At 45.4% G+C, this 22,205-nt stretch overlaps 1 protein-coding gene across 3 annotated transcripts in view; it reads right to left on the reverse strand.

Moving 5' to 3' along the window:
* pank4 (pantothenate kinase 4 (inactive)) overlaps positions 1-22,205 on the reverse strand; it is an 82,598-nt gene that overhangs the window by 12,771 nt on the left and 47,622 nt on the right. For all 3 annotated transcript variants that reach the window (XR_011935403.1, XM_072478064.1, XM_072478063.1), the window contains 5 exons: positions 18,924-19,036; positions 17,175-17,262; positions 9,763-9,914; positions 8,932-8,987; positions 8,165-8,214 (listed from right to left, as the gene is read on the reverse strand). Coding sequence is in view for 2 of the 3 variants with exons in the window: in XM_072478064.1 (XP_072334165.1) it covers positions 8,165-8,214; positions 8,932-8,987; positions 9,763-9,914; positions 17,175-17,262; positions 18,924-19,036 (459 nt within the window). In the remaining variant the exon portion in view is untranslated. The remainder of the gene's footprint in view (positions 1-8,164; positions 8,215-8,931; positions 8,988-9,762; positions 9,915-17,174; positions 17,263-18,923; positions 19,037-22,205) is intronic.

Raw genomic sequence — 22,205 nt, forward strand, 5'->3', positions numbered from 1 at the left:
TGACATCATTGACAAGTCACTGCTGGCATATTAAACTGACAGAAACTGAAGAGAGCTGACATTGTGTACAATGAATAACTAACATCAGGGAATGATTTATGGCTGTAGACACGTTGCTGAGTCCATACGGTTCTAACTCCTTGTGTTTTGAATTTGGAATTTACTCAACTGCCCTACGTGTCCTATCACTAAACCCGGGTTTCCAAGGTATACAGTGGGGTGCCCCAGGATTGGCGCTGCTTTCCTTGCATATGTATTAATGTCCTAGGCTTCGACGCGTACAGGGCACAATTTCAAAATTTGCAAATGACACAAAAACTTGGAAGTATTGTCAAATGTGAGGAGGATGGTTATAAACGTTTAAGAGAGGCGGTGGCAACCGTTCCTAGACTATCTAGGCGGTGGCAACCGTTCCTAGACTATCTCGCGGAGCGTTAGAGGCAGGTCGGTCAGCAGCAACCTGGGGGGGGGGGGGGGGGGGGGGGGGGGGGGCGTCCTGGGGGGGGGAACTGCCTGGGAGGGTGGATGAGCAAGAGATAACATGAAGGGTTGGGGAAACTGGCACGTACGGGTGAGGGCCAGTGTACAAAGCTCTGTAAACATATCATTTTGCCATGTATATATCTTGCTCTGCGCGATTTCTCGGTTTTTTGGGGGCGTTATTGTTTGTAAGGGAGAAAAATAGTGTTAAAAAACTTGAATAAATATATATATATTTTTAAAAACGTTTAAGAGGATATAGAGAGGCAGACATCTGGCAGATTAAATTTTATGTTGACAAGTGTGAAATGATGCATTTGGTAGGAAGAAGGCAGGGGCAATACAAAATAAAGGGTGCAGTTCTAAAGTGGGTGCAAGAACAAAGAGACCTTCAGGTATATGTGCATAAATCATTGAAGGTGGCCGGGCAGGTGGAGAAATTGCCGAATAAGGCATACAGGAGCTTAGGGCTTATAAACTGATGCACAGACTACAAAAGCAAGGCTATCATGGTGAATGTTTATAAAACACTGGTTTAGCCTCAACGTCAGTAGATGTCCAATTCTGAGCACCACATTTTATGAAGAATTTGAGGGCATCAGTCAGGTTCTAGAAAAGATTCAGGAGAATGTTTCTAGGAGTGAAGGGTTTCAGTTACACAGATAGATTGGAGAAGATGGAGCTGTTCTTCTTAGAGACTTTTGAAAGGAGGTTTGATTGTTGGGGTTCAAAATCATGCTCGGCCTAGAGAAAGTAGGTAGGGAGAAACAATTCGCAGTGGCAGAGGGGTCAAAAACCAAAGGACAGGGATACAAGATGAACGGCAAAGGAACTAACAGCAGCATGAAGGAAAACCTTTTTTACGCCGTTTGTTTGGAATTTTCTCAGTGTGATGGTCGTAGATTCAATTGCGACATTCAAAAGAGAATTGCTTAAGCACCCGAAGAGAAAAACTCAGGCATACAGGAAAAGGACTGAGGATACAACTAGCCCATTTGCCCTCCCAGAGAGAGTTAGCGCATTCACAATGGCCCAGATTTCTGTGCTGTAACCATTTTTATAATTCTGTGACATTCGGGTTGTTTCACAAAATAAAAATGTTGGAGGGCAGCACGGTGGCGCAGTGGGTTAGCCCTGCTGCCTCACGGCACCGAGGTCCCAGGTTCGACCCCGGCTCTGGGTCACTGTCCGTGTGGAGTTTCCGCATTCTCCCCGTGTTTGCGTGGGTTTCGCTCCCACAAACCAAAAGATGTGCAGGCTAGGTGGATTGGCCACGCCAAGTTGCCCCTTAATTGGAAAAAATTAATTGGATACTCTAAATTAAAAAAAAGTTGAGAGTTAGATTGATAATAAGAAAGATGTGACTGATTCCATTCAATTCCAGCAACACAGAAAATAGAAAGAACAAAATAAATGTGACACATTTAGGGGCGGCACATTGGCACAGTGGTTAGCACTGCTGCCTCACAGCGCCAGTGGCTATGCTAAATTGACTCGAAGACCTGGAAAACAGGTCGAGGAGAAATAAATCTGAGGATCCTGGGTCTCCCAGGAGGAGTGGAGGGGGCCGATGCCGCGGCATACGCGGGCACAATGATCGGGGCGCTGATGGGCGCGGAGGCCCCCCCGGGGTTGCTGGAGCTGGAAGGGGGGCACCGGGTGCTGGCGAGGAAGCCCAAGGCAAATGAGCCGCTAAGGGCGATGGTGCTAAGATTTCACCGGTTTACGGACAGAGAGAGGGTCCTGAAATGGGCCAAGAAGGAGCGGAGCAGCAAGTGGGACAATGCTGAGATCAGAATATACCCGGACTGGAGCACGTAGGTCGCTAAGCGGAGAGAGGGTTTCAACCAGGCCAAAGCGGTGCTGCATCGGAAAGGAGTGAAATTTGGAGTGTTGCAGCCAGCGCGACTGTGGGTTACACATAATGGCCAACACCACTACTTCGAAACGCCCGAAGAGGCGTGGACCTTCATACTAACTGAAAGGTTGGACTCTCATTGAGGGTTTGTGAGGGTGGGGGATGTTTGAGGGTTGAAGTATTATGGTTGTTGTATATAGGGGGGCAATCACGCGCAGGGAATGTTACATGGGCTGGGGGAGAGAGACAAGGCCGCGACAGGAGCTGCGCCAGAGGGGGCGGGGCAGGCTTTGGAAAGCGCGGTTTTTTCCCCCCGCGCGCGGGAAGAAAGGTGGGAAGGGGAACGAAGGAACGTATATTGACGGGGAGACTCCCACACGGGGGGGGGTCAAAGGGATGGCGAGGGGAAGCCGAGGTCATCAGGTGTCAGCTGACTTACGGGAGTGGGGGGGGTTGCTGCTGCACTGGCCGAAAGGGAATGGGACACAGAAGAGGTGGTCGGGACGGAAGTGCCCCGGCTGGTGGACTGGAGGGTGAGGGAGACGCGGACACGGGATTTGCCCAGAAGAGGAGATGGTTAGTCGGCGGGGGGGGGGGGGGTGGTGGTTGAGAGCCCCTCCAATCCGGCTGATAACGTGGAACGTGAGGGGCCTGAATGGGCCGGTGAAGAGGGCTCGAGTGTTCGCGCACTTGAAGGGACTGAAGGCAGACGTGGCTATGCTCCAAGAAACCCACCTGAAGGTGGTGGACCAGGTTAGGTTAAGAAGGGGATGGGTAGGACAGGTATTTCACTCGGGACTGGACGCGTAAAATAGAGGGGTGGCAATTCTGGTGGGAAAGCATGTGTCATTTGAGGCCAAGGCTATTGTAGTGGATAATGGAGGGAGATATGTGATGGTGAGTGGTAGGTTGCAAGGGACGTGACTGGTGTTGGTAAATGTATGTGCCCCGAACTGGGATGATGCTGGATTCATGAAGCGCATGTTGGGGCGCATTCCAGACCTGGAGGTAGGAGGACTGATAATGGAAGGGGACTTCAATACAGTGCTGACCACTCCAGATCAAGGACGGAAAGAGGCCGGGGGAGGCCAAGGTGCTCAGGGGGTTTATGGATCAGATGGGGGGGGGAGTGGACCCATGGAGGTTTGCAAGACCGCAGGCCAGGGAATTTTCTTTCTTTTCCCACGTGCACAAGGCCTACTCCCGGATAGATTTCTTTGTTCTGGGCAGGGCGCTCATCCCGATGGTGGAGGGGACGGAGTATTCGGCCATAGCCATTTCGGACCATGCCCCGCACTGGGTGGAAATGAGGCTGGGAGAAGAGAGGGACCAACGCCCGCTGTGGCGGCTGGACGTGGGACTGCTGGCAGATGAGGTGGTGTGTGGGAAGGTGAGGGGGTGTATCGAAAGGTACTTGGAGGCCAACGACAACGGGGAGGTGTGAGTGGGGGTGGTATGGGAGGCGTTGAAGGCGGTGATCAGGGGAGAGCTAATCTCCATCAGGGCTCATAGGGAGAAGACAGAGGGCATGGAAAGGGAGGGGTTAGTGGGGGAGATTTTGCGAGTGGACAGGAGATACACAGAGGCCCCGGAGGAAAGATTACTTGGGGAAAGGCGACGGCTCCAGACGGAGTTTGACCTGTTGACCATGGGGAAGGCGGAGGTACAGTGGAGGAAGGTGCAGGTGGCGACCTACGAGTACGGGGAAAGGGCCAGTCGGATGCTGGCACACCAGCTCCGCAAGAGGACGGCAGCGAGGGAAATAGGGGCAATCAAAGATGGAGGGGGAGCCACGGTTCAGATTGCAACGAAAATAAACAAGGTATTCAAGGCCTTCCAAGAAGAGCTGTACAGATCCCAGCCCCGGGGGGGGGAGGAGATGAGGCGATTCCTAGACCAACTGCGGTTCCCGAGGGTGGAGGAGCAAGAGGCGGCTGGTTTGGGGGCACCAATCGGGTTGGAGGAGCGGAGTAAGGGTTTGGGGAGCATGCAGGCGGGGAAGGCCCCGGGGCCGGACGGGTTCCCGGTGGAGTTCTACAGAAAGTATGTGGACCTGTTGGCCCCGCTACTAGTGAGGACCTTTAACGAGGCAAGAGAGGAGGGGACCCTGCCCCCGACAATGTCGGAGGCGACAATTTCCTCGATTCTGAAGTGAGACAAGGACCCACTGCAATGTGGATCGTACAGGCCGATTTCACTCTTTAATGTGGACGCTAAGTTATTGTTAAAGTGCTGGCCACGAGGATTGAGGGCTTTGTCCCGGGGGTGATTCACGAGGACCAGACGGGATTCGTAAAGGGCAGGCAATTAAATACTAATGTGCGGCGGCTCTTAAACGTGATAATGATGACATCGGAGGAGGGAGAGGCGGAGATAGTGGCAGCTATGGATGCGGAAAAGGTCTTTGACCGAGAAGAGTGGGAGTACCTCTGGGAGGTGTTGCGTAGGTTTGGGTTCGGGGGAGTGTTTATTAGCTGGGTTAAGCTCCTTTACAGAGCCCCGGTGGCGAGTGTGGTGACGAACCGGTGGAGGTCGGAGTACTTTCGGCTGTACCGAGGAACGAGACAGGGGTGCCCCCTGTCCCCCCCTGTTGTTTGCATTGGCGATTGAACCCTTGGCCATATCACTGAGGGAGTCTAATAAATGGAGGGGGGTGGTCCGCGGGGGAGAAGAGCATCGGGTGTCGCTATACGCGGATGACCTGCTGCTGTACGTGGCGGACCCAATGGAGGTGATGGCGGAGGTCATGCAGACTCTGAGGGAGTTTGGGGAGTTCTCGGGCTATAAGCTCATTGTAGGGAAGAGTGAGCTTTTTGTATTACAGGCAGGGGACCAAGAAAGAGGGATAGGGGACCTACCGCTGAGTAGGGCGGTGGGGAGTTTTCGGTATCTGGGGATCCAGATAGCCAGGAGTTGGGGGGCCCTAAAATTGAATCTGACGAGGTTGGTGGACCAAATGGAGGTGGACTTCAAAAGATGGGACATGTTGCCGCTCTCGTTGGCGGGTAGAGTGCAGTCGGTCAAAATGGTGGTCCTTCCGAGGTTTTTGTTTGTGTTTCAGTGCCTTCCCATCGTGATCACCAAGGGTTTTTTCAAGAGAGTAGGTAGGAGTATTATGGGGTTTGTGTCGGCGAATAAGACCCCGAGGGTAAGAAGAGGGTTCCTGGAACGCAGTAGGGACAGAGGAGGTTTGGCGCTGCCAAACCTGGGGAGCTACTACTGGGCAGCAAATGTGCCGATGATCCGCAAGTGGGTTATGGAGGGAGAGGGGGCGGCATGGAAGAGGATGGAGGTGGCGTCCTGTAAAGGAACGAGCTTGGGGGCGTTGGTGACGGCACCGGTGCCGCTCTCGCCATCAAAGTATACCACGAGCCCAGTGGTGGCAGCAACGTTAAGGATCTGGGGCCAGTGGAGATGGCACAGGGGTGCAGTGGGAGCCTCGGTATGGTCCCCGATCAGGGGTAACCACCGGTTTGTTCCGGGGAAGATGGACGGGGGGGTTCCAGGGCTGGCATCGGGCGGGGATTAAAAGAATGGGGGACCTGTTCATTGACGGGACATTTGCGAGCCTAGGGGCACTGGACGAGAAGTTTGAGTTACCCCCGGGAAATGCATTTAGATATATGCAGGTGAGGGCTTTTGTGAGGCGACAGGTCAGGGAATTCCCGTTGCTCCCGGCACAAGAAATTCAAGACAGGGTGATCTTGGGTGTATGGGTCGGGGAGGGCAAGGTGTCGGAAATACACCAAGAGATGAAAGAAGAGGGGGAAGCCCTAGCAGAAGAGTTGAAGGGTAAATGGGAGGAGGAGCTGGGGGAGGAGATCGAGGAAGGTTTGTGGGCTGATGCCCTGGGTAGGCTTAATTCCTCCTCCTCGTGTGCCAGGCTCAGCCTGATACAATTTAAGGTGGTTCACAGGGCGCACTTGACGGGAGCGAGGTTGAGTAGGTTCTTTGGGGTAGAGGACAGATGTGGAAGGTGTTCAGGGAGCCCGGCGAACCATGTCCATATGTTTTGGTCATGCCCGGCACTGGAGGGGTTCTGGATAGGAGTGGCGGGAGCAATATCTCAGGTGGTGAAAGTCCGGGTCAAGCCAAGCTGGGGGCTTGCAATATTCGGAGTAGTGGATGAGCCGGGAGTGCAGGAGGCGAAAGAGGCCGGAATTCTGGCCTGTGCGTCCCTAGTAGTCCGGCGAAGGATCTTGCTATTGTGGAAGGAGGCGAAGCCCCCTAGACTGGAGGCCTGAATAAACGACATGGCAGGGTTCATAAAGCTGGAGAGGATTAAGTTTGCCTTGAGAGGGTCTGCGCAGGGGTTCTACAGGCGGTGGCAATCGTTCCTAGACTACTTCGCGGAGCATTAGAGGAAGGTTGGTCAGCAGCAGCAGCTGCAGAGCAGAGCAAGAATGATTCCCAAGTTGAAAAGGGATGAGCTGCATGGAAAAGACGGAGAAGCTTGAGTTCTATATTTGAGGTGGTTAAGATGGAAGATTGCATTGAGGTACACAAAATATTAAATAGCACAGACAAGGCAAGTCCAGAGTATTAATTTATTCCAACTGATAGAATTAGAGTGTGCCAATCCGAAAATAGTTCTTAGAAGATTATTCCCCTACTCAAAATGCAATTATTGTTTGGAACAATCTAACCACTAAAGCAGTGTAATCAAAAGAAATAGCTGTGTTCAAAATGCAGTTTGACAACTGTATACGAGACTGGGTAAACTGAAATACAAGAAGGACAAGCTCAATGAGCCAAAGGGCCCGTTTAAAATAATTTTCCTGATTTGATGCATGCATTTAAGGGAAGTTCTATAGATACACAAGTGAGAAAGGATTAGACAGTTATGATGATATGATTAGATGAAAAGAGGTTGTGGTTATGGGAGGGAGACTCAAATGAAGACTGCCATAGAGCAGTTGGGCTGAATACCCTGTTTCCGTGCTGTAAAGTCGATGATTATGTTTTATGCATTCAAACCCTAGATTGCAGATTGGTTTATTAGTTGGCTCTGGAAGTTCTTTGACCTCATGATGAATGTGCAAGCGGGAAACCCAGGACATTATGAGTTATACGAACATAACTAAAGACTTTTAAAAAAGTTTAAGCATAAGCTTTTGGGCAGCCATGATACCACACCACCAGAACACCAAAGTAGCATGAATGCTCCTGGCATTTATTTTCAAGAAGCTCTTTAACATTCTTAAATGCCAAAATCAATTCTGCATAAGCTAACCAGTTAAGCACATCAGAGTCTTAACATCTATCTAAAAGTCAAGTAATATGTTCCATTTCTGTACACAGTAGACCACAATTAAGTGCAACTGTTCAGCTAAAATAAATAGAGGTGCAATCATGAAGCTTTCATCAATAGTGATAAATATTTGTGGGTTTTGTAGGAATGTGGACCTAAGCCTTTTACACAATAGTCAGGCTTTGCATTCATTATAGACTAAAATAGGAAATGAATAAATGAAAAGATCGTTTGGGTAGGTCATGGGGAGGGCCAGTGTCTGCAAATTCAAGAAAGAACTGGATTGGTACTTAGCAGAATAGACGATACAGAAGCACGAGTGTTAGAACATCATATATTATTTTTCAACCTTGGGACTGGCCTGATTGGCTGCAATGATTTATTATGAATCTGCATACTCAGATGAATCCCTTTTACATTACGACCTTGTGACTCACTCCCAGACATCATAACCAATGGCAAATATTTAACATTTTAAACCCATGTTATCAGTACTCAGGAGCACTACACACCCCACTCCGGTCCGATCCTGACATAGGAACACAATTAATTGAATTATTTCTACAAATTCCTACCTTAAGCCGTTCTAACCAATCATTATATGCATCCACCAGCCACGGACGTGCTGAGAAACACAAGAACATATATTTCTGTTAGTTACTTCCATCAAACTCCTTTAGGAATGGGCTCCCAAGTATTTTGTTCTTTGTTAAAGGGGAGCTTCAGCATCAGATTCAGTACCGTGGGTTAATGCACTAACAGTTCCAAAGACCAAGACAAATCATGATTGTCATAGATAGATTGTAAAACACCTAAAGAGAGAAAAAGAGAGGCTAACATTTCAAATGGAGATGTTTCAGCAAGGCTCAGGAGCTTCACCTGAAACATTTACCTGGCTTTCCTTAGTGTAGATTTGCACAATCCTGATGTTCTGTGCATTATTTTCTGACGGCAGTTTGGGGGAAAATGGGGTGTTTTAGTCTTTTAGTATTAAAGTTAACTAAGTTAACTCAGGGTAAAACTCCTGCATTGTTTTTATTCTTCATTTACTCCCCTCCTTTCCAAGATGTTGAAGAATGACCATTTGAGTATACAGGTGAGCAAACGCTATCCCTCACCAAATGATATTACAGCCATGTCAGGAACATTTGGGAAGCAGGTGGGTTGGGGACAAGAATTATAATTAAGAGGTGATTACAATAATTCTTTTACATTTCAATTACTCTTAATCCCCTTAATCTCCAAAGTGTAACACCAAGGCACACAGGATATCAATCTCATTTGCAGAGCTGAATTATATTTAATTTCTTACAATGTCAAATAATGTCTCATGGCTCCTTACCTTGTAATCGCATTTTTGCTTCTTCAAAACCGAATGCTGAATTTGTTTCAAGTACACTAAATGTGACAAAATAAAACATGATTTAAAAGATTGAGGTACAGGATACAGCAAATACGAAACTAGAAAACGGTTTTCAGATGGCTTGCCACATGTCATTACTGGAACTGTGGTACGGCTGTGCCTTTCAATAATCAGTACTTCATTTGCTTGTAAAATTGCTTGCACCTCTTGTGACAGTGAATCAAGTTCTATCTTTGGTCTACGCTCAATTTACTAACGGCTTCCAGAGCTACAGTAAGAATCACATTCCATATGTTCCATTTTCCACAGCTGATCACTACAAAGCCACCCCTGCTGGGAAACGCATTGGTGCAGATATCAAATGACAGCAGACTGGAGGCTTGGTTCCAATCCTTCCTTTGCCCAACAGTCAAATGGGCTGCAAAACATTTGTGGTCTAAAACCCGAGACATAAAGAATGTCCATTAGACCAGTGCTGAACACCAGCAAATGTCCAAGCCCTCGTAAGATGGAGGAAAAAAAATTGGAGTAAAAGAAGCAAGTATATACTTAGTCCATAGAAAACTAAATCATCGAGACTGCTTGCTGCCCAAGAGGTTAGGTTACCCAATCGGAGCAGGCCTACTTAGATATTTTGGGTCCAACCTCAACAAACCGGTATTGAGGGGAGCGTGAACCAGGATTCATCCAAAGGCTGGGCACTAGTCAACACATCCAGAAACAAAACATCCTCTGCATCTTCAAAATTTCACCAGCACAGTAAAATATTACATAGTGCAATAGCTTCCATCTGTTCACGGTCCAACTTACTCTGAAACAGCTTTGGCTCCCCAGTCAAAGACGTTCCCCGCTAAGAGACCTTTCACTAATGCAAACTGCCGTTCCTCCATGCTCAGTGACTCCAAGGCCCGCACAACCTTCTGAAAATGTTTCAACGCTACATCATTTTCCCTCTGTTTCACCTGTAAAACAGTAAGTGCACGAGATTGTCGTCAAATATTACAGGAGAAATACCAGCAGAGAGAAGAAAACAAAAGTGTACAGGATCAGCCAACATAGAGAAAGATACGCAGATCTTGAACAGGCCAATATGGTAATCACAAGCAAGCAAGCAACAATCAACATCAAGAGTGGGACATAAATCAGTGCTGCAATTTTAGGGCTGCACCAGATGCTGCTCTTATCCTCTGTGCCAAGAAACATTCATTGTAAATGAGTCCTCACTTCAAACACACTAAAGTCGAACTGTACACACATCTGTTTACCAGGCACAATATCAAGTAGTATGGATTTTCTTTGACTCAAAACAAAATACCCAAATACAGGAATAGATAAAAGCCTTTTTGCATTCTCCAAGCTCTCAACTGACAAATCAGGAATCGTTGAGACCTCTATTTGGGTTATAATCTATCAAACAGGTTTATTAGAAGCATGAATTAGACAAAGAGCAAAAAAAAAGGAAAATGTCACACTTTTACAACTGCTAGGTTACAACAATAAAAGGGTCATGATATTCGGGTAACTTCCCAGTAATATTGAACACAGACCAGCTCTTGCAATACAGAAGCTATAGGAGAGGCTTAGTCTATGCCCACACACAGGGCGTCTGTCTCAACATCGATGGAATCGGAAAACTGCTGCAGCTCTCGTGCATGAGATTTCATCATGCCTTTCATGACCCCAGGACATCTCAGAGCACTTCACAACTAATTAGTAGCTTTTGAAGTGTGGACATTTTTGTAATGTAGGGAAATATAACTGCCAAATTGTGCACAGCATGGTCTCAAAAGTGACAATGGCCAAATAACTTGTTTTAATGAGCAATGGGATCTATGACAAAATAATCTGATTCAATAATGTCGGTTAAGGAATAAATGCTGGCCAGAACACCCCCTGTTCTTCTTTGAATCGTGTCCTCGGAGCTTTTACCCAAGAGGGTAGACAAGGCATCAATGTAACTAACGTCACGCCCTCCATAATGCACTGAAGCACCAGATGATGTGGTCAAGTCCCTGGGGTGAAGTTTTAACCCACAATCTGTTGATTTAGAAGCGACAGTGCTCCCTTCCCTGGAATGCAATCAACCTGCCAAATTCATTGAAGCTCAAACTGGCACAAAAGCAATTGAAAAGTATAATGGTCTGGGCTGACCCCACACTGTCTTCAGCCTTGGCATTGATTGAACCCAAGCACTGCTATGCACTGGAAGGAGATATACCTTGAGCCCCCTTCGAGGATCCGGTTGGGACAAAGAAAATCAGAGATTATTTTTCCATAATTGAATAAAGGCGTTAGTCACACTAGGGTTTAATTTTGTGGCACCATGATTCCCAGTCAGAATGGAGATGATTGCGCAATTCCCATCAATCACTGCTGGGATTGATTTTACACCTAGGTAACTATCCTCCCCTCACTGTACATTGCTGCAGAAATCACCGTGATTTGACTGGGTGATGCTACTGTAGTGTCCGTCATGAAGTCTGTTTACTGTAGCTTGTACAGGCATGTTTTAAATAGGTGGGGCTGATACCTGGAATCTGTCAGCCCTATACAGAACCAATGTCTTTGATTTGAAAACCGTTCCTCAAGTAATTTTCGACAGACGTTTTTGAAGAAAACAGCCAGGTGAAAGTACATACTGCCAAAGGAGGAAATAACGTTGTATTAAAACAATTGTCTTACTCCATCATTCTGCAAATGCTTAAACATTACAGATAATGACACTGGTTGAATGAATGTTCAACCTTCAGCTCAAATGTAAAATTTATTTAAACAAACCCCCTTTCAAAGCAAATATTGTAATGAGACGGAAACAAAAAATTCTATTTAAGCCATAAATTAAGGAAGCATCAACTATTCTTTTGGTCTGACCTCTACCACCACTTCCCACTTCAGAGTCATATTGTCTAGAACCAAGTTGTAATGGCTGCGAGGAACTGACGACCAACTAGGCAGGTAAATGAACTGGCGCTTATTTTTGGAAAAAATATATACAGGACAGAGAGAAGAGGGCTTCTAAACTCAGGGGTGCTCCGGTTTCCTCCCACAGTCCAAAGGATGTGCAGGTTAGGTGGATTGGCCAGGATAAATTGCCCCTATGTGGAGTTATGGGGAGAAGGTGGGCGAATGGGCTTAGGTAGGGTGGTCTTTCAGAAGGTCAGTACACACGCTGGCCGAATGGCCTCCTTCTTCGCAGTAGGAATTCTATGATTCTCTTCTCCTTAGATGACCCACATATTTCTTCATTCTCTTCCCTGCAAGTCAACTACATTATGATATTAGATCCGTTTTGGCCACGACCATCCCAGGGACCTAATTCAGACCAGTATTGAAATTTCTCGCATAAACTAAATTGCTTACCTGAAAAGTCACCTCAACCTTGACGGAGTCATGGTAACTCTTCTGCACATCTTGCTTTGCCCCCACCCTCCCCGCCAAATTTGGAAATATTAGATAAAAGTCTTGTCCGAAGACGCCTACATGAGGAGCTGTTCTGTACGTTTGAAAATGGGCCAAAGTTGGAAAGGCACATAGGACTGTTTTTTCAGAGCAGATTTAAACCACCGGATGGCCCTTTCAGCTAACCCATCTATGGCGTGATAGGGCTGTTCTTATGTTCCGAATCTCATTGGTCTGCATGAAGTGCTGAAATTCTTCACTTGTGTGTGCAGTCCATTGTGTGAATGCTGTCCATTGTCAGAGATCAGCACTTCAGCAACCCATGTTGCGAACATCTGCCGTAGTTTTTCAATTGTGACGGAGGTCGTGGTCTTCATCTCATGAACGTTCGTCCATTTCGAATGAGCATTAATAATGAGGAGAAACATGCGGCCCATGAAGGGTCTCGCAAAATCAACATGGAGTTGCACCCACTGCTGACCTGGCCATTTCCGCAGATGCAGAAGAGCCGAGGGCAGTAAACTTTGCTGTACGTGACACTGGTTCCAGTATCTAGCAAGGTCTTAAATGTCTTTATCGATCCCAGGTCACCACACGTAACCTCGAGCTAACATTCTCATTTTCGTCATACCAGGATGTGCACGGTGCAATTCTTCGAATAACTTTGTCCGAGCAGGAGCAGGAACGACCACCTTGGCTCCCCATAACAGTACACCATCTTCGCAACTCTGCTCACTTTTCTGATTTGGAAAGGTCGAAATTGACTTGTCATGATGCCAACCGTGAAGGACCATCCACTTGATTTCAGACAAAATGGGGTCCCTTTGGGTCCACAACTTGATTTTTGTGCCAATACAGGTAACATGTCCAGAAGGTTAAGAGCGAGCACAATTTCTTGGGGTACTGGTGGAATACTTTGTGGCAAAGGAAGGCGGCTTAAGGCATCCACAATGTCAATGTGGGTGCCTGGCCTAGGTTGGAGCGTATAGTCGTATGCCGCCAACAGCAGGGCCCATCGTTGAAGCGACCGGGTGAGGGGGGAATGACTTTGTCTTAAATGTACTGATTAAACTTTTTCGCCCCATAAATAATAGACAAACCTTCTTTTCCATCTGAGAATAGGCCCTCTCAGCGTCTGATGGTGTCCTTGACGTGAAAGCAGGAGGTCTCTCGACACTATCCTCAAATCTGAGACACAATATTGCTCCTATTCCCTAGGGCGAGGCCTCACAGGTCAGCACTATTTCTTTAGCAGGATCAAAATGGGCCAAGAGGCTTGAAGACTGCAATGTCATTGTAACCCTCTCGAATGCTTCCTTTTGATGTTGCTATGGGCCAGGGCTTAGAAACTCCAAAGTGTATTATGAAGTTCACATGACCTATAACTTTTAAGTTGAATTTGGCGAGGATGAGCACAAGAGCCTTCACTTCAGGTGTGAATTATCAGACTTCCTAGGTGCTTTTATCAAAACAAAGTTTATTATAAGAATGCAGTTAACTTATATAAAATACAGCAAGAAGTTGTTCTCAATTTCAAACATGAAAAAGCACACAATAGCTACAATAATCTATGTATACAACTCTTAATGAATCCCCCTTAGCTATTCCAATCCAATACAAAATCCAATCAACCAAAACCCCTTCCAAAGGCGTGGCCCAGCACACTGTAATCTCACTTGAATGGGACTGGCCCTTTCCCTGACATCCAGCTTCCAACCAGCAAATTCAAAACTCCTTCCGCAAAGCAACTCTATCTTTAAAGCTGCCAAGTTTGCCACACCGAACGTGCTGTCAGTTCACTGCAACAGCTTTAAAAATAAAAACAGAGAAAACAGGGAAACACTGCTCTTTTCTTCTTCAGTCCAAACCAACAAACCGAAAATGAAACCAAAACACTAAACCGCCTCTCACCTGACAACCACAGCCCAGCTTTACCCACAAAGGCATCACTGAAGTAGTGCTAAAAGACGTGTGTTAACTTTATTCCAATGCTACCTTTGGTACTTCCTAAGAAGCGCATGCAAAGGTGTCAGCAACATGGACAGGTTAGGGATAAATCGTCCATAACATTTCACCATCCGCAAGAATGATTTTAGTTCTGATACGTATTCTGAAGGCTGGTGATCCAAGGATTCCTTAACCTTCTCCTCCAACGTATGCAGTCCTTGAGCGTCAACCCCAAATGCCAAAAATGTTAATGCGTGAGCTTGGAATGTGCATTTTTCTCGAGCCTTACCCCTGCCTCTTTTAATCTTTTCAACACTTCCTTCAAATTTGCCAAGTGTTCTTCTTCAGAAGTTTCCATAATTAATAAGTCATCCACATAGAAAATTACCTTGGGCAGGCCCTGTAACAAGCTTTCCGTAGTATGCTGGAACATGTCGCCCCCTGAAGATACTCAAAACTGTAGCTGGATTTATCGATATAAGCCTTTGTGGACTGTTACGAATTCCCTAAATGCCTCATCTAACTATCTGCTGAGAAGTGTGATTCATATTGAGTTTTGCAAAACAACCCTCCAGCATCTTGCGATATAGATCTTCAATCTTCAGTATAGGGTACCAATCCAGTTTTGCTGTTTGGTTGATGGTTAGGTTATAATCTCCATATATTCCGACAGACCGGTCCAGCTTAACAACAGGGACGACGGGGGCAGCCCACTCAGAAAACCACATGGGCTTAATTATTCCTAAATCCTCCAGCTACTTGAGCTCAGCTTCTACTTTTTTTTGCATAAAGCATAGGGCACAAGACGAGTTTGTCGAACTTGGGTGTTGCCTCAGGATCAACATAGATCTTTGCCTTGAAACACTGTATTTTGACCAGTTCATTCTGAAATACTTCTTCATATTTCCTTAATATTCCATGAAAATTGCCTTCATTAATTGAAAATCTCCAACCAATTTAATCGGATCTCACGGAGCCAATCTCATGCTATGAGACTTGGCCCTTGACCATGATAATCTGTTACTGGTGCTGCTGTGATACCGAGCATCTTCAAGGGTTCTCCAGTTCACGTGGCCGACCTGGCCATTGTGTTTCTTATATTAAGGGCCTAGACCACACCTTGCAAATACCGATACATCTGTCCCCCGGTGACGGTGGCACAGGCTCCTGCATCCACCTTAATTCTTAGTGGCTGACCGTTCACTATTAACACAATTGCAATTGGGGCTGACTTGCTCACTTTAATATTGCTTACTCTGTAGTAGTTTTCTAAGCCATGCGCCGGAACCGTAGTTTTAGTTTGGCCCTTGGTTGGTTTTGTTTGGCTCTGCATTAAATCTTAATATGCTCCCTCCTGAAAAACACATTGCATATTTAAATTTGCACCTCCTTTGGGGGTGCTCTCCCCAGCACTGATACCATACTTCTACGTTCTTGGTCTGCAGACCGGACTTTCTGTATCTCTGTGCCCTGTCTTGCTCACTGCTCTTAGACTCATTCAGCATCCCATCCCTGGCACCAAGACTCCGAGCTTTCTTGCCAAAGTTGATTGACCTCGCCTAGCTGCAGGCTTTGCAATTCTAATGCACCTTTTCCAGCGCTTTCTGTAGCCTGAGCAGTCTCTAACGCTCTTGTCAAGTTATGTCTCTGCTGAGTTTTTTCCTGCATGGTGAAATTATTCACTGCCAACTTCTCCCCGGGGCTGGGCAGCACGGTGGCACAGTGGTTAGCACTGCTGCCTTACGACGGCAAGGACCTGGGTTCGATCACGGCCCCGGGTGACCGTCTCACCCCCACAACCCAAATTGCCCCTTAATTTTAAAAAACCCAGAACTGGATACTCTAAATGTTAAAAAGAATTCTCCCTTGGGTTTCTCATGGTAGAATTAAATTTGTCCCCCCCCCCCCAAAGGGCCGTTCTCACATCTTGAGGCAGACAACAGAAAAAGTTCTGCTTTACCTCGTCGCCAAATGTTAATAGCTGCGAGGAACTGATGCCAATTAGGCTGGTAAACAAATTGGGGTTTATTTTTGGAAAAACAGCTATATGCGGGACTGCGATAAGGCTTCTAAACTTTTTTTTAAAATTTAGAGTACCCAAATCATTTTTTCCAATTAAGGAGCAATTTAGAGTGGCCAATCCACCTACCCTGCACATCTTTTGGGTTGTGGGGACGAAACCCACGCAAACACGGGGAGAATGTGCAGACTCCACACGAACAGTGACCCAGAGCCGGGATCGAACTTGGAACTTCGGCGCCATGAGGCAGCAATGCTAACCACTGCGCCACCGTGTTGCCGTTGAAAGCTTCTAAACCTAACGACTCCTTGACTCCAATAGCCAGCGCTTCCCACCATGGATCTGATGGGTCATGTGACCCCCCCCCCCACCAGGAGAAAGGATCAGTGACAGGCTCACAGGATTTTTTAAAAAAAGGTCTTTGGAAGGGTGGGGTGGCGGGAGAGAGGAAGAGGAAGTCGCTGTGCTAGTAGTTATTGATATACCATTGTTATCGTTTACCAAAAAACACACTGTTATATGTACAAAATGGTGTTTGCCCTTACAATTCATGGTATTATTCAATAAAAGGCCAACTTTAAATGAGGCAACTTGATGAGTTGACAGCAAATGTTTCTCGTAACATCACTGAGAATATTTTTCTCAACAGTGCCCTCTGGTAGCAGGTTCAGCACCATTACACACTTGAAATATTTCAGGAGCTTTTTAATCTTCAAGTGTAGCAACAACATCACAGCCCCCAGTTTTCCATAACCAATGCGATCAAAAGATCGAATACATTTGGCCAGCTCTCTTCTGCAAGCAAATTACTGATATTTCTTTTTGAGGAAAAGTAAAGGAAAGCAGGAGTGCCTACTTTTGAGTAAGGATCTGGAAAGTTGAATTCATTCAGACAGTGCTCCCGCGTGTCCAACAAGCTTCTGACTGTTAGGGATCCGTACGCACTGAGAAAAGGGAAGTGAAAAAGCATTTTCAGGATATACCAGGACAGCCAAGTGTACAGAAATCTACGTTTTAAAAAAAACAATTGTAACGCATCCCAAGGTTACTGAGTTATGTTACTATCCCCAGAGGAAGGTGCAAATGTGAAAGGTGTGTGATAGCAGGATCAGGCTTATTATTGATGCCTTTCATATTGAATTATCTATTGACATCCAAGCTTCTCCATGAGTAATAGCTACTTTTGTGAAGCACTGGAAGACTCCTCGCTTCCAGTGCAGGGTCTGTCAAGAGTCTGTCAAGAGTCTGCATCTTCAAGATAGAAGATGGGGAGAAAATCGATGCACAATACATATGGTTAACTTTAAATTCTAAATTTCTGGTCTGGCATAAATAACTTAACACTATGGAAAATAAAGATTTCCCAGGCGAAGGGTTGTTGCTCAAGAATTTCTCCACCTATTTGACAGCAATGGATTTTAACTTTCGTAAAATAGCAATTCTGATTGGTCACAAAATGTTCTATGACTACTTAAGTATAGGACGATAGGAACTGCTTAACAAGGAAAGGTCAGGGTCCCTCGAGTTCACCTTCTGCCATCCTGGTACTCGCATGATACAAGAATAATGAAATTGTTCAGCAATCATCGCAATTGATCTCTATAATTAGTTGACAACACATTCAGACACAAGGCAAGGAATCCACCCCCCAATGGTGGAAAGCTTTGGAACTACAGATCCAAAGTTGCTTGTTTTGCCCATGACATACCACAAGTCATGCCTCAAGTTATTCAGATGGAAAAAGCAAAATATTATTTTGTGAAAGAAATCTATCTAATTTACACTTGAATGAATCCAAACTATCTGCCTCCACTGTTTTCCAATGGATTCTGCTCCATCAATTTACCACTAACTCAGTGAAATAACATTTCTGCAGATTAGTTCTGAATTTAACATCATTCTCGTGCAGACAGTGCCCTCTGGTGCTACTGTTCTGGATAAGGGGGAACACCTGGTAATAGTCAACATTTGTCTAGTCTCAAAAGCAATGTGATCGATAGCTCAAACTTCTCAAAGACATTGGGGGCCTGCCCAATTTACATAAATCACTCCTTATTATCCAATCCCTCCATTCCCTCAATCGTTCACACTGCTTTCTGTCTTTTCAATGGCTATAATATCCTTTCTGCACTGTGGGGATACACAAAGTCACACCAATGATTTATAAAGGTTGCAAATTACCTCACCATTTCATTGACTTCCATAGAATTTGCAGTACAGAAACAGGCCATTTGGTCCAACTGGTCTATACTGGCATTAATGCTCCCCTTGAGCTTTCCCCTATCTTATTTCACTGAATCCTATTAGCATGTCCTCCTTCTCCTTTCGCTCTAAACTGCATATCTAGCTTCCCCTTAAAAACACTTGTGCTAATTTCCTTTGGTAACAATCCAGTTCAATATTGATCATTAGATATACCCCAACATCTGATTTGTTGAAGAGCCAAATATTTACATGGAGTGCAGCAAAAAAAAGAATTTAGGCCCAGAGCACTTGGAAGTGATAATGTTTTCAAGGCTGGCAGCACCACAGAATTGTGCGCTTTTTATATTAATCTACAATTACTTTGGATTCACATTGAACACTGGCCTTGGTCAATACTCACAATGGCTGGTGCCTCAATGTCTGAAGCTTGTGCCTGTATTTTTGCCGGAATTTCTCTGCTCGCTCTGTGGCATCCAATAACTGGGGTTGGCTAGCGACAGCCCGCTTTACTACCTGAAACAGAAGAAACAAAAACACAGCTTCATATCGGAACAACTTCTTTTAGCTGATCTAAATGGTTTCATAGGGTGATATATTTGAACAGAGAAGAGTCACAAAGAAAGAACTCACATTTATGTTGTGTCTCATCATACCCAGAATATCCCAAGTTGTTTCACAACCAATTACTTTGTATTGATGTGCAGACCGTTATGTAAACATTCTGGATGCAAGATGGATGAGATAAGAAAACAACGGGGCTATTAAGGTCACCTTGTTTCCTGTGTGTGCCCCCCCTCCCCCACCCAAATCAACTCCTTGATAACATAATATTGCATTATAAAGTTTCATCACTGCTTTGGATACAAGGGGAGGCAGTGGCATAGTGATATTTTCACTCGACTAGTAATCCAGAGACCCAGGCTGTATGGAACTGGGTTCGAATTCCACCAGGGCAGTTGGTGGAATTTGAATTCAATAAAAATCTGAAATTAGAAGTCTAATGATGATCATGGCAACATTGTCAATTGTCGTAAATTCCCATCTGGTTCACTAATGTCCTCTCGGGAAGAAAATCTGCCGTCCTTACCTGGTCTGGCCTACACGTGACTCCAGCACCACAGCAACGTGGTTGATTCTTAAATGCCCTCCGGGATGGGCAATAAATGCTGGCCCAGCCAGCGAAGCCCACATCCCATGATTAATTTTTTTTTAAAAACTTTTTATTACTGCTTCCGAATGCTTTATCACTATTTTACACTTTGGGTACATATTTATATCCAATTCACACGCTTGTGGTTAAGCATTCTATCATCATTCTGAAGTCCAGAAATGCCTTGGTCCCTAATTCCAGATTTAAGAGCTTACTGTGAACCAGATTCATGGAAATACATTCTTGTATGAAGCATAGAGAAGTGCACTTGTCTTTTTGTATTTTTTTGTTACTTGTTTTCTAAGATGTGCTTATTGCTGTGTTCGCCATTAAACATTTATGAAAGTGATAAATTATGAAGGGGGTTCCAGATGTACAAAATCTGAATGCATTTGTAGCTGACTGCCCAATATCAGCGTAAATGGGCATAAATGCTTTTAGTGTAGTAAAATGTACCAAGACACTTCACATAAAAGTGTAATCAAAAAATGAAACCAAGCTGAAGAAGGAGGTATTCCCGCTGGGTTACTAAACATTTAGTAGGTTTAAGGCGTGTGTTATATGTGGAGAGAGGCGGACAGGTTTAGAGATGAAATTCCAGAACTTCAGCATCTGAGAGTGCAGCTGTCAGTAAGACTAGAAGTAAAATCCTTATAGAACTGATGAAAGAAATGCTTTCCCTCAAACAACATTTGCAAAATGTGGTGACCTCATTTAAGTCAACTAATGTGTTTCAGTATCACTATCACATTCAGAATAACTATCACATTGCCCCATATAAGAACGGTCTGCACATCAATACAAACTCTGGGTTGCAGCCCCGTCGGACTTGCAGAGATAGCTTTTGGGGCCGTGGTCAATTTTTAAATTGTCCCTTACTTGAGATTTTAATTATTTAAAAAAATTGAGATACTGTGGTGAATGTATAATTACTGATAATTCACCAGTGCACTGTATTATGTATGTTATGTTATTAACCCTGTGGGCTCCACCTATGGGCCATTGTGTGGCTTCACCCACAGGGGGATATGTTGGGGCATGTACGGGCTCTGCCCATGGCTCCAACCCTTTAGAGGAAGTATAAGAGCAGCTGACCTGCGGGGCCACCTTCAGTGTTGTACCGGTCGCAGGCAGGCACAGTTCTAAGCTGATTAAATCCAGTTTACTTCTCCATGTGTCTTCGAGTGAATTGATGGTCGCATCAGATACGTTATTGATTTTCTTTTTAAGCCAATTTCAATATTATTAATTTCCACCACAAAATGTCTGCCCAATTATTCACCATTACATTATCTAATTTTCTTAAATTTGTACGGTATTTCCACCTTTATTTATATATTGTACTGTAGGCTTGTGTGTACAACTATGTTTGTTTTAGAATGAGGGTTGGGCTACAGATTTTGGAATACGACTAATCTACTGCCACAACCTGGTCACATAGGATCAATGGGCTGGAAAATGCATTTTTCAACAACAAGACTAACCATTGATTGGACTTTTAATTACTCAAAATGCATTTCTTACTATAAGCTTATCTGAAAAGGATGACAAGCAATGCATCTGCTCCTCCTGGCCTCATTCAGATCCAAGGGATTCTAAAGTTTCTCAATGTAACCACCGAAAGGCGATGGTGTTTGTGACAGGATAATTCCCATTATGTTGCAGCACCACACATGGCCAGTCCAGATGTTGCACGTGCACTCAAAATAAAACTCCAGACAACTGGGGCAGGATTCTCCGCCGGCGTGATTCTCCGTTTTGCGGGTGCCCAGGGGTTTCCAGACGGCGTGGGGCTGCTCCACAATGGGCAACCACACTGACCAGCCGGTGCAACGGAGAATCCCGCCGGCAGGTGGGAGCAGAAATGTGGCGCGGCAGGGTGGAAAATCCAGCCCCTGGTGCTTCCGGTTTTGGAGTTCCAGATTTGAGAGTGCATTGATCCAACCTCCCCGATAAATGCAGACACTGCGGCACTTTGGATGTGGGTTTCTGCCCTCAAATTTCCCAGCAGCAGGTTGCCAACAATGGAGTTGGCAGAAGATGGGGATCAAATCGCTCATCTTCCAGTAATGGCAAGACTACAAGGTACCAATGTAACAGCAAACCACAAAACAAAAGGACTAGATCCTGGAAATCTGAATCCGAATAAAAATGCCAAGAGACATTTAGCAAGTCCGGTATCGTCTGTAAAGAAAGGAAAATACTTTGCCCTTTCAGGCATCACCTTTCATCAGAAGACTCCATTGTCAAGCGTTTCCAGCATTTTCTGTTCATGTTAAAAACAAGTAAAAAGACCTTAATTTCTCCACTGTCTTTTACCCCAGGACATACCACATTGTTTTACAGCCAATAAAGCACTCTTGATCTGTAACCACTGTTGCAATGCAGGAAACAGAACAGCTCATTTGCCCACAAGGTCCCATAACCAGCAATTAAATAATGAAAAAAACTAAATGAAAATCGCTTGTCACAAGTAGGCTTCAAATGAAGTTACTGTGAAAAGCCCCTAGTCGCCACATTCCGGCGCCTGTT

Source organism: Scyliorhinus torazame, chromosome 16 (assembly GCF_047496885.1).
Source record: "Scyliorhinus torazame isolate Kashiwa2021f chromosome 16, sScyTor2.1, whole genome shotgun sequence".
Classification (NCBI taxonomy): Eukaryota; Metazoa; Chordata; class Chondrichthyes; order Carcharhiniformes; family Scyliorhinidae; genus Scyliorhinus; species Scyliorhinus torazame.